At 41.3% G+C, this 15,612-nt stretch overlaps 1 protein-coding gene across 1 annotated transcript in view; it reads right to left on the bottom strand.

Annotated features, from left to right (window-relative positions):
• Positions 1-5,075: 5,075 nt before the first annotated feature.
• Positions 5,076-15,612, bottom strand: part of LOC102044951 (cytochrome P450 2J6-like) — a 12,598-nt gene continuing 2,061 nt past the window's right edge. The window contains exons 3-9 of the mRNA XM_005418985.2: positions 15,109-15,258; positions 13,126-13,286; positions 10,529-10,705; positions 8,483-8,624; positions 6,540-6,727; positions 6,226-6,367; positions 5,076-5,561 (exon numbers count right to left, since the gene is read on the bottom strand). Of these exons, the coding sequence (XP_005419042.1) occupies positions 5,383-5,561; positions 6,226-6,367; positions 6,540-6,727; positions 8,483-8,624; positions 10,529-10,705; positions 13,126-13,286; positions 15,109-15,258 (1,139 nt within the window). The 3' untranslated portion in view covers positions 5,076-5,382. The remainder of the gene's footprint in view (positions 5,562-6,225; positions 6,368-6,539; positions 6,728-8,482; positions 8,625-10,528; positions 10,706-13,125; positions 13,287-15,108; positions 15,259-15,612) is intronic.

A 15,612-nucleotide genomic window follows, 5' to 3' on the forward strand; every position in this document is an offset into this window, starting at 1 on the left:
GTTGGCATGGGGTTGTTTGTTTGTTTGTTTGTTTGTTTGAATTATCTCAAAGTTTTCTCTTGGCAGTACTTAACAGAAAGGAAAAGAGAGAGGCAGAGCAAATGAAATCAATATTCTTCCTCTAAGCCTCATGAAGGCGATTCCCACATTTCAAACTGCATAATTACTGTGTTTTTCCAGTGTCTGGGCCTGGTGAAATGCCACTATCTCACCTGGAGAAAATGAAAATTAGTGCAAGGCACACAGTAATTTGGGAGCTTCCCTGGTGTACTGCATTCCCTTTTGTGGGAGAGATTGTGAGTACAGAGAAAATTAGGAACTTTTTATCTTGATCAGAAGAGCACAGTCAGGGTGAATAATATCCACGTAATCAAAAAACCATGCAGACACTGTGCTCTACCAAAAGGTCTAAGAAATCTTTTAAGGCCACTGTATTGTAGCATTTCAATCTCACGATCAACCAATCCCATGCTGTCGGCAGATGAAGGCACGATGGGCTCCAGCATGCCCTGGTAACCCGGGTGTGTGCAAGGGCAGCTCCTGCCAGCAGCTCACAGCCTCTGCTGCCCTCTGCCTGGCACCTGGAGCTGCTGAAACACCCACACGGGACCACTTTGTGCTAAGCAATTCCTGCTTGACCCATCTGAATTAGCCAGCACGCTTCCTGACAGCTCCTGGTGCTCTGCATGAGGACAGACAGCTTCCCTGAGCTGCAGCATCACCCTCAACTCACAGGGCAGGACTAGATCCCCAAACCGGGGACATCCCCAAACCAGGGAGTTCCCCAAGCGGGAGATCCCCAAACTGGGGACATCCCCAAACTGGGGAGATCCCTAAAAAGGAGAGATCCCTAAAAAGGAGAGATCCCCAAACAGGAGAGATCCCAAACCAGGGAGCTCCCCCAGAGCAGTGCTCTGTTCTGCCAGGACAGGCCAATGCCACGATGGTATCAGAGAGTGGCAAGCCTGAAATCCCATGTCCCTCTGCCTGCAGGTCCCACAATGGCCTGCATTTCTCTAGGACTTTGGTTGCTGTCTGTGAGTGCTGAAGCTACTGATACTCTCAATATTAGGGGTGGGTGGTGGCATCTGTCCTTTCCCAAAGCTACCCACAAGCAGGCTAAAGGAAGCTGCCTGTCTTACCTGAGAAACCAGAGTAACCCACAGTTTGTAGCTGTCAGACCAACCTGAATTTACAAGGCAGAGCCAATGCTCATGTGACTGCAGCATTGAAATAAGAACATTTTTAAAAGTGCTAAAAAAAGTTACTTAAAAAAGAATATAATATAAAATGCTCCAATTGTTTTTTTTTCATTTTCTCTGTAATGCTCCTTAAAATGCAGCTTTGTAGAATACCATCATATCATCAGCTGACCACAGAACATATTAATATTATTAGCTCATCTCTAGTCTCATCTGATGTATCTCATAAACTGCTCGGGGAAAGGGCTGCAATTTTGTTATTGTTATTCCTTTAACATTAGAATCTCACACTGCGGGACAGCAAATAAATAGTTCCTGGAGTGTTTGGCTAAAAATAGCACAGGCTGTGATTTCTTTGCAGATATTAGGAGGAGTTCATAAGCTTTTCACTAAGCAAAAGATATCCCAAACTCAGCTGAAATATTACTTCAAATAAATACAGCTCATTAGCATTTTGGTCTAATTATTTAAATATATTAATACAGTTTAAAATAGCCTGTCTCAGAAATTCCTAATGAAAACTTCCTAATTTTTCCACCAAGCCTTTTATTCAAGAATATCTAAAGAAAATACTTTGGTTCAGGACAGCAAACTTGAGTTTGAATTCTATAGCTTTTAGAGGCGTTTTGAGTCACTGGAAAACTAAAATGTATCCTTCTGCTGCAGCTTACTGCCTGTGGAAACCATAATGATCAAGAAAAAAAACTCAGAGAAATTTCCCAGGGAAAATTGTAACTCCAGAAGAGAGGAAGGAGGGAATGATGAGAGATGCTGGAATAGGGTCACTCTCACTTCTTCAGCTATGTGACATTAAAACTACTAAGGAGAAATATCCATGTTATGGCACCTTCACACTTTCACAAAGGTAATAAATCCAAATAAAACTGTCCTACATTTAAGTTTCTTTGAATTTAGACAAGCTTGGGAATACCTCTTTCTTGCCTTGCTGCAGACATCAGTTTGGATCTGGTGGCATCAAGAAATTGGGCCTTACTCAGGTCTGGTGCTTTTACTGACTATCAAGGTCTTCAATTAAATATTGAACAGTTTAGATGCAGGACAGACTCCCATTCAGTGCATCCTTCCAGTTTGACATGGTACTATTCATATGCATTTCCTGACTTTTCCATCAAGTTTTATCAAACTTCAGATAGCCCACACTTCCACAGAATTTGTGAGATAGTGTCAAAACCACATTAAAGAGCAGTAAATGACATTAACAGCTTCTCTCTTGAAAACAGACCTCTAGCAATGTCATCAAACTGAACTAAGTAACTTTGACACTATTTGGTGAGTACTGACTCTGCTTTCCTTCCAGTGCTTACAATCTGATTATTTGTAGGATATTCTGAGAAGAGCAATCAGGCTGGCTGATTTATAGCACTGCAACTTCTCTTACCTTCTGAAGACAAGGAAATGTTTGACCTTTTCCCATCCTCCACAGGTTTTCATAGATAATTGCTAATAGCTCTGAGGTTGATACTGTTCCCCTAAGTGCCCTGGGATGAATCAGCTCAGCCAATTTGAAAATATCATGTTTATCTAGCTATTTTCTAACTTCTCCTTCCTAGCCTTGACAGAAATCTTCCCTGAACACCAGTGGTGTTGAATGCATTGGCCATTTTCATTGACAATAAAAGACAAAAAAGCCATCAATTTTCCCATCTCCCAGAGAGCCTTCCTGATATACTGCAGTTCTGAGAAACCACCATTTTCCTTTTTCCTCATTATACTACTAGAAATACAAATGTCTTTTCTTTACCTCTTTTTTTTTTGCTTTGTGTATAAACTTTAAGTGAAAAGGGCGTCAGATGAGCATCACAGATTCACAAGGCTCTGACCCTCTCCAAGAGCTACATGAACCCAAAATCTTAGCTTTGCTTCTGTACATTTTCTGTACTTTCCTTTTTAGCCAGATCTTCCCCTGTATGCTTTAGCAGGTGCAAGCACCACTACAAAAATGGAGCCTGAGGAAGACATGAGAAATAACACAGAAGAAATGAAGAATATAAGAGAGAGGAATGAAGGATACGTGTGTGAGGAGGTGTCTCCAAGACACCCCTTAAAGCTCAGCAGCCTGATTGGAGGTGACATCACACAGCCAAAGCTGAGAGGGTTGGCACTTCATAAGTGGGAGCTGGTCTTCTCTCAGATCTGCTCTCAGCTTCATTGGCCTTCTGTGGCAGCATCAGCCAGGTTTTGAAAAGGCTTTCAAAAGCTCCAAAAGACCAGGCTTTATTAGAAGATGAGCTAAAGTGACTCACTTCTAAAAAAGACCAGGCAGAAACAGAAATGCAAGGCTCTGCAAAGCCCAGCTCTCCCATCTTGGTGCTATGAGCTTCCTCCTGACATCCTGCTGCTGCCATGGCTCACCTACTGGGCTCTCATGCCTTGGATATTTCTGCACAATGGAACAGAAACCACCCATGAGCAGTTTCTGGCACAGGCAGGCACCAATAACCTGCCCAATATGAGGCGCAGGGTGCTCTGCTCATCTCCTCTCACACACCTGCACAAGTGGTGCTCCTGCCCCTGGTTCTGGGTTGTGCCATTCCCTTGGGTTCAGGCAACTCAACCTGCTCCAGCTGCATAAGGACTCTCCTGGCCGTAATTCCATCCTAAGCTCATTTATGAGCTTCCCTTTTGGAAGGATATCTGGGGAAGCATGTGGCCATCAGGAGTGACAGCATCACAAAGCAGAGATGTTAATGCTTGTAATGCTACTGATGTTTCCAACTTCATTTCTAAGCAGCAATGACAGCTGGTTTCAGCTTTGCCTTATCTCCCCATGCACACATGCAAATCCACACAGACTTTGACATCAGTTTCTACCAGGGCACAGTTTTCTGTCACGTAAAATGTCAGGATGTGATCTTCCATATTTCACTAGTGCTAACCTGCCATTTAATTTAATAACAGCTAAATATCAAGTGGTTACTATTTTGATGCTGTGTTCCATCAGCCATTGAATTAGAAATAATGAGACAAATCTAAAACTGTGATTCATGGTGAACTGCCCAAACTAATCTCAATCACACAGTGGATGACATGGAGTGATAACTAATTTAACAGATGATTATCTGTTCAGCTGTCCTGTCCTCTCTCACAGAAAGAGGAACATTCATGAAGGACAAGTTCACTTATGCTTTACAAGACTTTCCCCAACAATATAAATACTTAACTAGGAACTAATTTTTTCCTTTCTGCTAATTATAGACTCTTTAATTGCATTTGACTAGTATTTGTGTATATGGCAACCCTTTGTGGCTTCAGGAAGCTGAGCTGCTGAGGGGTTTAAAAAGTATCTTTGGCATTTTCCGTGAACATTTTTCAATTTACCATCATCTCAAACCAAAGCAGGTTCCTCACCCAAACTGTCCCTTGGGAAGCTCCTTGCACTTGGTTTAGCAGCTGCCCCTTGCTGATCCTAAAAGGAGTCAGCCATGGGAGTAAATAGTTCCCCTGTTAGAAAAGACTTTCCAAAAATTGACTTGTCAGACTTTTAAAATGCTGAAAGTATGTGTCCCAAAAGAAATCTTCTCTCTGTATCTTCACTCTTCACCAGGTTTCAGCTGCACCTTTTCACTGCTGGACTCAGGTATTCTCCACCAGATTTCAAGATGCCATACACATGTTCTACTGCATCAAATCTAGAAATTCTCAGTAAGCGGTAAGTCATCTATAAATAAAATCAGTTGTTAATTTTTCCTTCATATCTTTTATTAGTGACCATCAACAAAAAGTTGACTGAAATGTTGCTATTGATGATAGTGACATCAAGAGGTGGAATTTTCCAAGTGTGTTTTCCCAATTTGCTTTTGGAAACAGTATAATGAATTAATTCAGTATCAGAGATAATGAATTAATTTGTGGTGTCTGGCAGTCAATTTTGTCATTTGCTCACAGATTTATACTTGCCAGGCCAGACAGCAACTGCAAGATGCCTTTATGGCTGAGAATGATGGGATCTTACAGATCAAAACAATTTTTACCACAAAAAAAGATCACCTTCATGGGCAGGTAACAGGGTCTAAATAAAATTACCTACTGTTTACAAAAAGTGGCTTTTCAACTAGAAATTCAAATCCAATACAAAAAGCATTATATGGTCTCAAGAGACACATTCAGAAAAATCAGAAGGATGCTTCCTAGCTGGTCTGTGACCCTGCACATGTCCAGCCTAGCGTGGGATGGCACAGAGCCTGTAGGGGTGGGGCTGCAGAGTGCCCCCCATGACGGGCTCCGTGCTGACCTGGGTCACTCCCTCGGGGAGGCAGAAGGTGAACGCCCGCAGCAGGCTGGCAAAGAAAATGAACAGCTCGGTCCTGGCCAGGTGCTCCCCCAAACACACCCGGTGCCCTGCAGAGGGAACAGGAAAGGACAGTGAATAAACAAACCTGACCCCAACAGCAACTGTTTTCATCCTCACACAGAGCAAAGGTATTTTTGCGAAGCCCAGAATTTCTGCTGGACTTAGAGCAAGCAATGACACAAAGCTTCATGTATTTCTTCCTTCAAAGAATTTTATCTTCAGCTTCAAAGAATTTTATCCATGTAACCCTTCTGCTCCCTTCAACTACCTCAAAAGCCTCATCTTCATCTGACTGACAACTTTAAAGGAATTCATTCCACCATGTAAATGAAGAATAAGGACCTGCTTTTCCTGGGAGATGTCATGTTCTAGTGTTGAATGGATAAAGAATCAAGAGGACTGCTTTAAAGTGCTTTCCATACATATGTCTGTTACAAAATGAGTGCCTGAAATCAATAGCCACAATCATTAGATGAGAATATTCTTCCAAAAATAGGGCAAGTTAGATATATATGTTTGTCAGGATACCTCTGATTTTCCATGTTATTATTTGTTCAGTAGAACACATGTTACTGAAAATAATCATGTTGATTTAAGCACTTTTGTTTTCCACAGAAAGGTTTAGAATAGACAAGCAGTAGGTTTTTAATAGACATCTTCATTCTACAGCCCCCATCCAAACTGTTGGTGTTTTTGCTGCAGCCCACTTACCTATGGAGAATGGTAAAAAGGCTTCTTGGGCCACAAAGTTTCCATCCTTATCCAAGAAGTGACCAGGGTTGAACTGTCGAGGTGTTTCCCACTGCTCTGGGTCATACAAAGATGAAGCAATATTTGGAAGAACTATGGTGCCCTGAAAGGAGAAAAACATTCAGTCTGTTCCTTGTTCACATTCTGACCATGATCCAAAGGCATCCAGCCCCCCTTCTGTTGAGGAGAATGCCCTGGCACAAACAGATTTTAATCCACACCATGCTCTACTGATGCAGGAAAAGTCTGTAGCCACTGAGAAACTGCATCTGTACCTTTTTGAGGGGAAAGCCAAGCAAGGTTGTGTTCCTCACACAAACTCTGGGCATGCCCACTGAAATAATGTTGCTGAAGCGTTGGATCTCATGAATCACAGCGTTTGTGTAGGGCAGCTCTCTCCGATCCTCATAGCAGATTACCTTGGAGGGACCCAGAACAGCATCCAGCTCCTTCTGCACTTTCTCTGCAGAAAATATTCAGTTTCAGGCAGAACAACATATCAAGTATTTTCAGTGTTTTCATTTTCGAAGACATTTTCAACTTAGAACTATGAGAACAACATCACAATTAATTTATAAAAGTAAGTTCTTCTGAAGAAAAATTAAGTAGCAGGATGTTCCAACAGCTTAAACATATGAGAACTCTGCTTCTGGGTCTGAAGTTATTTGATCATAGATTAAGAAAAGACATTTTTTGCTCAAAAATTTAAAACTAAATGTTTCCTTACTACCACAAATCCAAGAGATAACAGATTTATCTTTGGATTTTCTTTTGCCTCGGTGCCTCAAACACCTGCAGCCAGTTAGAACATTAAGTTCACAGCTCTCTGAAATTTATGCCAGGTGAGTCTGTGCCTTAAAAGCCTAATTCGTGTTAAAAGGACATTGTTCTTACACAGGGCATCTGTTAAGTGAAGCAATGCCAACTAGAACAAGGTCCAAACACCATTTTAAAAAATGGATCTATTGTTTGGCATCTGCCTTTTAATCAAGAACAGCATGTTTTAAATTACTTATTGCATGGAAGTCTTGGGGGCATTAACAAAAAAAAAAAAAAACCTTTGATTTATAAACTTCAAGAGAGACAGTACACACCTAATAAAAATACTTAGATTTTTAATAAACGATCCTGTCTTTTTTTGGGCTTTTTGAAGCAACAGTAATATGCAGAGAAGTCCATTCTGCATTGATCAGTCTGTACCCATTCACATCAAGCATGCCCTGTGACTGCCAGCAGTCCTTCATTAAACTGACAACAGAGATTTAAGCACCTTACAGAATTTAAAATGTATATTCAAAAATATTTTTAGTTAACTTTCTTCTATGAAGAACTATCTTGTAGAAGAACTTGAGAATCCAGGTAGTTTGAAGTAATCAGTCACTGCATCATATAAACACACATTTCTATTCCTGATTCAAGGAAGAGGTAAAAGACCAAACTTTTCCTTATGCTACAGAGTGGAACACTGTCACTGGATGTCAACACAGGAAAAGTATGAATGGGTTCAAAAAGAAGGCACCAATTAATTAAATGAGGACAGACATACTGGTGCCAGCTCATTCTGAGAGCTCTGATGCAATGTATTTCTCAAGAAGCTCAGGAAGAATCACTCTGCACATGCTCTGCTTTCCCAAATATGTGCAATATTTAGCTTAATAAAATTATACAGGTGAGTCAGTGCTTTCACAACCTTAATTAGAGTAAGTGATAACAAAATGTGATGACATGAGATTAAGCAGAATTTCTTGTCTGACAGCTACAAATTGACCAAGTTTTTCTTATCTTCATCTCTTTCATCCATTTAAAATCCTGTTCTCCTCTGGGTAGTTGCACATATTCTACAGCCTAATTGTGAGATTTCTGTTATCCAACATAAGACATGTTTCTTCCTTTGGTTTTCATTCAGTGCTCTATTAAAGGATTGGTAGTTATTTTAGAACTAGACTTAAAAGCAAATTTCTTAAATACACATAGAGGTAACAGAGGAGCCATCTCCTGACTAGAATAATTTCTGTTACAAGAAACTCAACTACATCACAGAATTAATTTAATCCCTGGATCTACTGATGCTGCCTAGGGCAGACCTAAAAGTACAAAAAGGTACATGTGCCACTAGACACATATCAGTATCTAGGAATAATCTCTGATCCATAAGAATGTTAGGGAAATTGTTTTTTCTATTTCATGGTAGATATCTGTGATGGGCTTATCTATTCACCTTGGATGTCTGGGTTTGCCACCATATAGAGAAGGCCCCAGTTCAAAGTGGTGCTTGATGTCTCTGATCCACCCAAGAAAAGGTCGTTTATAGAATAAACCATGTTGTCTTCATTGTATGTTGACCTGGGTTCATCTTTGGACTGCAAATGATAAGAAAAGTTAGAGGCTTATACATGAAAGTTAGAAAAAACAGAATTGGATTAAATGTGATTTCGTAACTGGTTCCAAGCTGCAGTCTCTTCTCCTTATAGGACAATATAGAAAGACTGCTAAGGAACATTAGACACCACAGATGGCTGTCAACACAAAAATTAACCTTTCACAAACAGAAAAGCCATGTTTGTTCCACTCTAAATCATGAAGCTAAATCATTTGGTTCTTAGGGAAAAAAAAAAAAAAAAGGATTATTGGCTTTATGTCACAGTCCATCTCTCAGTTGTTCTACCAAGCAATACAGTGACCAGACAGTAAACACTGGGCTGAGTAAAGTTCTTAACCTGTGGCATTCAGGTTTCTTCTACACAAGGGCACAATGACTCACGTACAGCTGCTCTGGGGTTTTACAGTTTTCAATTAGGAGTGTGAGGATGCGTATGTATACACTGAAATTATAAATAAACATGGCTATGGTTTGGGGGAATTCATTGTCTATATTTACAGAGGTTTTGCTGAGGGGTGTTGAACATTTCTCTTGCCAGTGGAGCAATTGAAAAGAAGGAGAGATGCTTCTCCCTGCTGTAATATCATCTAATCTTTTTTTATTGCCCCTGTTCACCTATTACAGACAGTTCAATTTTTTTAATAAACAAACTTGGATGATTTCCACCCAGCAGAGTCCCAGAAGAGCTCACTGAAACAATTTCTGGTACACTGATGTTCAAGTCTCATAAATTCCTAGAACAGCAATGAAAAGCTTTAGAAACAGTCAAATGCTTTGGAAGGCCAGGTGTGTTACTGTGCTGATATAAAAAAAAAATTAAAACAAGAGGATTCAACGAGCTAGAAGCCATTTAGGCTGACATCCACACCATACATAAGAATATAGCAGCTGATATGGGAATTGATCAATAAATAATTATCAGGGGGAGGTAGGTGAGTGCTGCAGCCCAACACGTGGCTGCCTCTGTTGCTGCTACCAGCACAGGAGAGTGGTGAAAGGGACACTCACTGGCTGTCCCTGCGGGACAGCACTGCCACCAGGAACAAGAGTCACTGCCCACTTCCCAGGGCCTTTGGCTCTCTGGGCCACTCTTGCCTTGCCACTTCCTCCTCCTTCTCCTTTTCCTTCCTGTCACCAAGCAGAACAGGAAGAGGTAAATATCCTGACACAGTGGAGGAGAGGAGAAAGGAAAAGTGATTTAAGTGGAGGTAGGAGTCACAGAGGGGAAGGGTCACTGAGAGTCCAGGGATCAGGGCTGCAATCCAGTACCCAAGAGATTCATACAAAGTGATCCTGGTATAGTCTAGAAAAGGGAGAGATCTTGTGCACACCTCCTACAGCCCTACGGATTCCCACCTACCTCTACTATGCCTGCCTGACCAAAACACCCTTATTTGTCCCAGTTCCTTTGTCTGGTTGACACTTCACTGACCCTGGTGACACTTCACTAACACTGCTGACTCCTAGGTTATTTCTCCATAAAATGTTCTCAAAATCCAGCTGTCCTCTTGCGAATTCTCTTGGCAAACCTTTACTGGGAAAATATTGTAACCAGAGCATCCCGCTCTGTCTTCCAAAGGCCATCCCAGCTCTCTTGTTGTTCATTTAGTAATTCACGACTCTTTCCTGGAGACCTTCAATAATTTTACAACTTGTGCCAATGAAAAAATATGCAGTGTATTAACCTGCCCTTTAAGGAAAGGATTGCAAGGTGCTGTGGCATATCAATGATCAGAAAGGATTTAGGAAGATCCTGGTTATTGGATTCACATTACCATATCTAGAAAGGCAAGAGATTGTGATGATTCAGACTGGTTGTGAAGATTCAATGGTCCATGTTGACCTTTTCCCCTATGACTGCATGGTTGGGCAGAAAAAACTTACTTTTTCAATGTGATCCAGGTAGAAGTCAATGAAATCCTGCAGCTCCTCTGGTGCCCCATGCTCTGTGTGCATTCGGATCTCTCTCCGTGTAAAGTTGCTCAGGACATCGTAACAAGCCAAGGCTTTCTTGTGAGGCCCAGGGAGGCGGCTCATCAGCCAGGGGAAGATTTCATAGAGCTGTGGGAGTGACACACAAGAGGTCCTGCAAAGTCTCTATCACGAGAAAATGCACTAGGGAGCCCTGCTACAAAGAGAGGTAACATTCATGTTAGCTTGGGATTTAGGGTCTCATTAGTAAAATATCCTGACAAAAACTGCGCTTGGGCTTTCAAGCTGTGAAAAGTAAACTGTATAATTTCTAGTTTTGATGGTAAGATTCAGAGTTCCACAGGCTTTCAGCTCAATCACAAGCTGAATTAGAATTACTGTAACTAGAATGAATGGTATTCACCTATGCAGTTATTCATATCTTCAATTGCTATGAACTGCATTCAGGCATTTCAAAAGTGAGCTCCTGCCCTCCAGTGGAGAATACCGGGAAGGGAGGAGCAAAAGTTGGAAACTCCTCACCAGGATGCTTGCCAAAGCAAGGACTGGCTCCCGGTGACTGCTTTACAGTCTGGGTAACCCCCAAAGTACTCTCTACAAATTGACTCCCCCAGGTTCCTCCATGAAATTCAAATATCTGAAACCCAGAAAAGCTAAGGAACAGCTACCTGACAATTTTGAGTACTCTTCCTAGAAAGAAAGACAGGGTTAGGTGACACAACTAGATTATTTTTCCTTCAGTTTTACCATTTGGGAAAATCTGGCCTAAGAAATAACTGATTTCGACTGATTCTGATAGCTAGAAAGTTAATTCTGGTTTCCAGCCTACATTTATGCCTGGGTAATCTGTCTATTCCTGTATTTCCAAGATACAACATTCTCTTAATAGTTCTTTTTCTGCTCAAAATGTAATTCCATTGTTTATTTAACAGCAGAATTTTTATCCTTTCTCTGCCTTCATTTTACTAAGCTCTTCTTGTACTCTTTTAATCACACTACAGAAAGCACGTTATTAGGTGTTCACTGGAGCGTGGTTGAGTTAGATAGACTGTACCTGTATCTTCTTAGGAAATCAGTTATTATTGTCAGACATCCAATTATCCATTAATGATTGCCTCATCACAAAAAAAAAAGTATTTGTTCAGTACTTGGTAAATTCACTTAGAACTTCATCTCTTTTCTGGTTAGCTCCACCTCTGGTAATTTTTTATTTGCAAAATGTGTTCAGAAGCCTTAGACACAGCTGTGGTCTGACTAATCACATAAAGTTGCCAAGATTACAGGCATTCCTACTCTCAAATGTCTGCCCTCTCTCCCACTATGGCACTCTAACTGTAAGTGGAATTTAGCTGTCTGTTCAAGACAGGAACTGCATCCATCCACTTTCCTGGGTTCCTGCCAAAACTCCTCCTCCATTTATGGAGGGGCCCAATCCATAGTGTCCCCCTGTCAGTGCCTGACAGCATGAGACCACATAAGAAATGGGGGTGTGGATGCAGCAATATCCACTTTTTTACATAATACTGTGTACTCATCACATCTGGAAGGTGTGGAGATGTTGGCCATCCCTCTGGAATGGTTTGAACTCCTGTTCTTATTTCCCCAACAGTATCTTATTCACTGCACTAAATCAAAGCCAGGATGGGAAGCAGAGAAGAGAAGGAGGCATGTTCTCTGTCCTAAAAGCAGGTGTCACCTGCCACTACTACACTCAACTTACAGGACCAAAGATAAACTAAGCAAAAGGGAACTTGAGCATAACTCAGTGAGAAGAATGTTCCATGGGATATAGGGAGACATCTGTATTCCAGGAATTGCTAATGTATTCTGTATTAAAAAGGTACTCATAAAATGTATGGGACAACTTCAGCAGGGGAACCAGAAGTCCCAGGAAATTTTTAATTACTTTTGTGCAAAGTAAGCTTCTAGTGTCAGATGTATCATTGACTCCCAGATTGTTTGATTGCCAAGCTTGCAGTTATATTTGCTGTCTTAGCATTTCCTGCCTTCTGCTGCCTGTGCCTGGAGCTGCTCCTCACTCAGGGTGAAGGAGTAGAATTTCTCTGGGAAGTCTTCGAGTCTGTGTCTTCCAGGAGAAACGGAGATAAGTAGCTACAGGCAAAACACTTTGGTATTTGACTCATTCCTCTCCCTGTTAAGTGTATAAAAAACAGTGTCTCAACTCACACACGAGCCAGACTTTCAGACCTGACATTTAATATTTAGGAATCATGGTGTCCAACACAGGAACCTGTGGTGTGCAGGGGTTGAGAAACCAAGTAACAATCATGACCCAGGAGCAGTCCATGAACCTGTGCCTTATTGCAAAGATTTAGGGGCAAACTATCACAGTAACCCAGCAGAGAAGAATGAACACAAACACCCGAGGCTGGCAGGTGGAGCTTCACCATCCCACTGTGAGAGAGTTCACTGCCCACTAAAACTGCATGGGGCCTCACTCACCCATTCTAGAACTTTGACTGATAGCTCTTGAATCTGCATTTCTCACTCTCTGTCTTACTCAGAAAAAAAACAGATCATTCACTTACATGATGAATAAAGCTGCCTCCAAACTTGAAGAGATGTTCTGTAGCTTTGATCAGATCATGAAAGGCCTCATCCTCTCTGGAGAAACGATGTCCAAACACGACAGCACAAATTACATTTGAGACAGAATGGACAAGAGGGAAAGCAGGATTCACAGGTTTGCCTGCAACCATAATAATAAATAATGTCACTGTTAATGTCTCCTGCTTTAGTGAAATGTGAGAATCCTCTAAGTTCCCCACAGAACTTTCAGGAAGGCATTGCATTTCACAGAGAAGCAGCAATATTTTTTCAAAACTGTAGTATCAACCTGATTCCTCACAACCACGTTGCAATCCTGTAAGCCCAGGAATGTGTAGCACTCTAAAAAAAATGCCAGATGTGTAAAATATTGCATATGATAGAGCAAATTTAGAGGTAAAGGAAAAAAAAATCTATGCAAATTTGCTTTCTGACAAAATCAAAATATGTCTCAAGCATGGGAATAACTGAGAACACTGTGGACAAAGGGAACCTGAGGGTAGAAGGGCAAGAAGAGAGGCAGTTTTATTCAGCAAGGACACAGAGGCATGCAAGGCTACTGTGCTTTGTCTGACCTTGCTAGAGACACATAACCTCTAGTAAGATAAAATGTTGTAAACTCTTTTCAACCAATTGCGTCAACAGTATAATAACTAATTTTAAAGCAGTTATTTGAAACCTAATCCCAAGAAAACTTTTTTGTGATTATGGAATATATGGCCATAAAAAATTCTATTTGTGTATGTATTGATGCAACTGCCCAACCCCCAAGGCACAATTCTGGTTAGTAACTTACTGTTCTGGGGTTTTTTCCTAGCACACATGGCTACATGTCAATCTCTCCTAGCTGTTAACCATGGGATTGTCTCAATCTAATTATTTTTAATTTATACAACACTAGCCACAGCATGCCCTGATTTATTGTGCCCTTGCATAATGATCAGTATTGGGAAATCCTACTCACATGATCCTAACTGGGTTGATCAGGGTAGAATCTTGTAATGAAGATAAGATTCTAGTCAGTGCTTTACAGAGTGTGTGCATACGGCATTACAGGACTTAATTCATCAGCATCAATTTTGTCTCTCTATGCATCAGCACCATAAAAGAGCCAAAAATGTGCCCTTGAGGCAAAGGCCAATGCCATCCTGGGCTGCATTAGGAAATGAATTGGTGGTAGGCCAAGGGAGGCGTTCCTTCCCCTCTGATCAGCACTGGCAAGACCCAGCTGAAGTTCTGGGTCCAGCTCTGGACTCCCAGTATCAGGGACATCAGTGTATTAGAAAAAGTTGAGCAAAGGGCCACAAGGACAATTAAGGAATTGAAGCATCTGGCATGAGAGAGGCTGAGAGAGATGGACTATTTAGTCTGGAGAAGGGAAGACATAGGGAGATATCTAAATATGTATAAATACATGGTGGAGGGATATAAAGAACATAGAACCAAACTTTTCTTAGGGGTATCAAGTGGGGCAACAGGAAAAAATGTAAATACATTAAATTCTACGTAAACACAAGAAATGTTTTTACTACAGCTCTCACTGAACAGAGAAACTGGTTACACAGAGGGGTGGTGAAGTCTCCATTGCTGCAGATATTTACAACTCAGCCCTAAGAAACCTGCTCAGATTGACCCTTCTTTGAGTAGGGGTTAGGCTAGACCATCTTCAGGGATCCCTTTCCACTTAGGGCGCTCTATAATGTAAATAATCAATAAGCTCCAGTTTTTCTTCTCGATTTTAGTAGTTTTATAAATAATTTTGTGCAAGAATAGTCTCCTTGAAAACACAAGATGGACTGGTGGCTTTGCATTTTCAGTCCATTCCACACACAGACAGTGTAAGACCCTGCACACTCCCTTGTGGAACAAAAGCTGCCCTCAGTTTCAGGACAGGACAGTGAAGTTCATACACTGAAGACATCAGAATAATGGCAAAAATGTATTGATATTTATTGCAGAAATACCTTTCATACTTGCAAAGAAGTCTACCAGGTAGTGAGCTTCTTCTTGCACTCTGTACTCCAGACCTCTTTTCCCCAGACCAAGGTTGCGTAAAGTCCTCAGAGCAAACCTCCTCTGCTGCTTCCAGGTGTGACCAGTTGCCAGCATAATTCCTGCATGCATTAAAGGAAGAGCTCCTTATCATGCTAATATTAATCATAGACAAAGACTACATCAAAGGATTTACTAAGCCAGAGAACATAATAAACTGTTGCATTGCCTGTGAACACAAAGGCACCAAGGAAGAGCTGTGACCTGTAATCTTGTTGGTAGGGCTGAAATGGGCAAACTCAGCTGGGTGTAAGATGACTTGCAGGATTAAGTTTGATCCCAGACAATCAGATACCACAGGATATTTCGGCTGCCTCTCTAGGTGCTCTTTGCAGTGCTTCTCTCACACTTTCTGCTATGCTTGAAGCTCACCTGAATCAGGATGATGATTCTCATGAAGGGAAAATGGGAAAGAG

Source organism: Geospiza fortis, unplaced genomic scaffold, assembly GCF_000277835.1.
Source record: "Geospiza fortis unplaced genomic scaffold, GeoFor_1.0 scaffold172, whole genome shotgun sequence".
NCBI lineage: Eukaryota > Metazoa > Chordata > Aves > Passeriformes > Thraupidae > Geospiza > Geospiza fortis.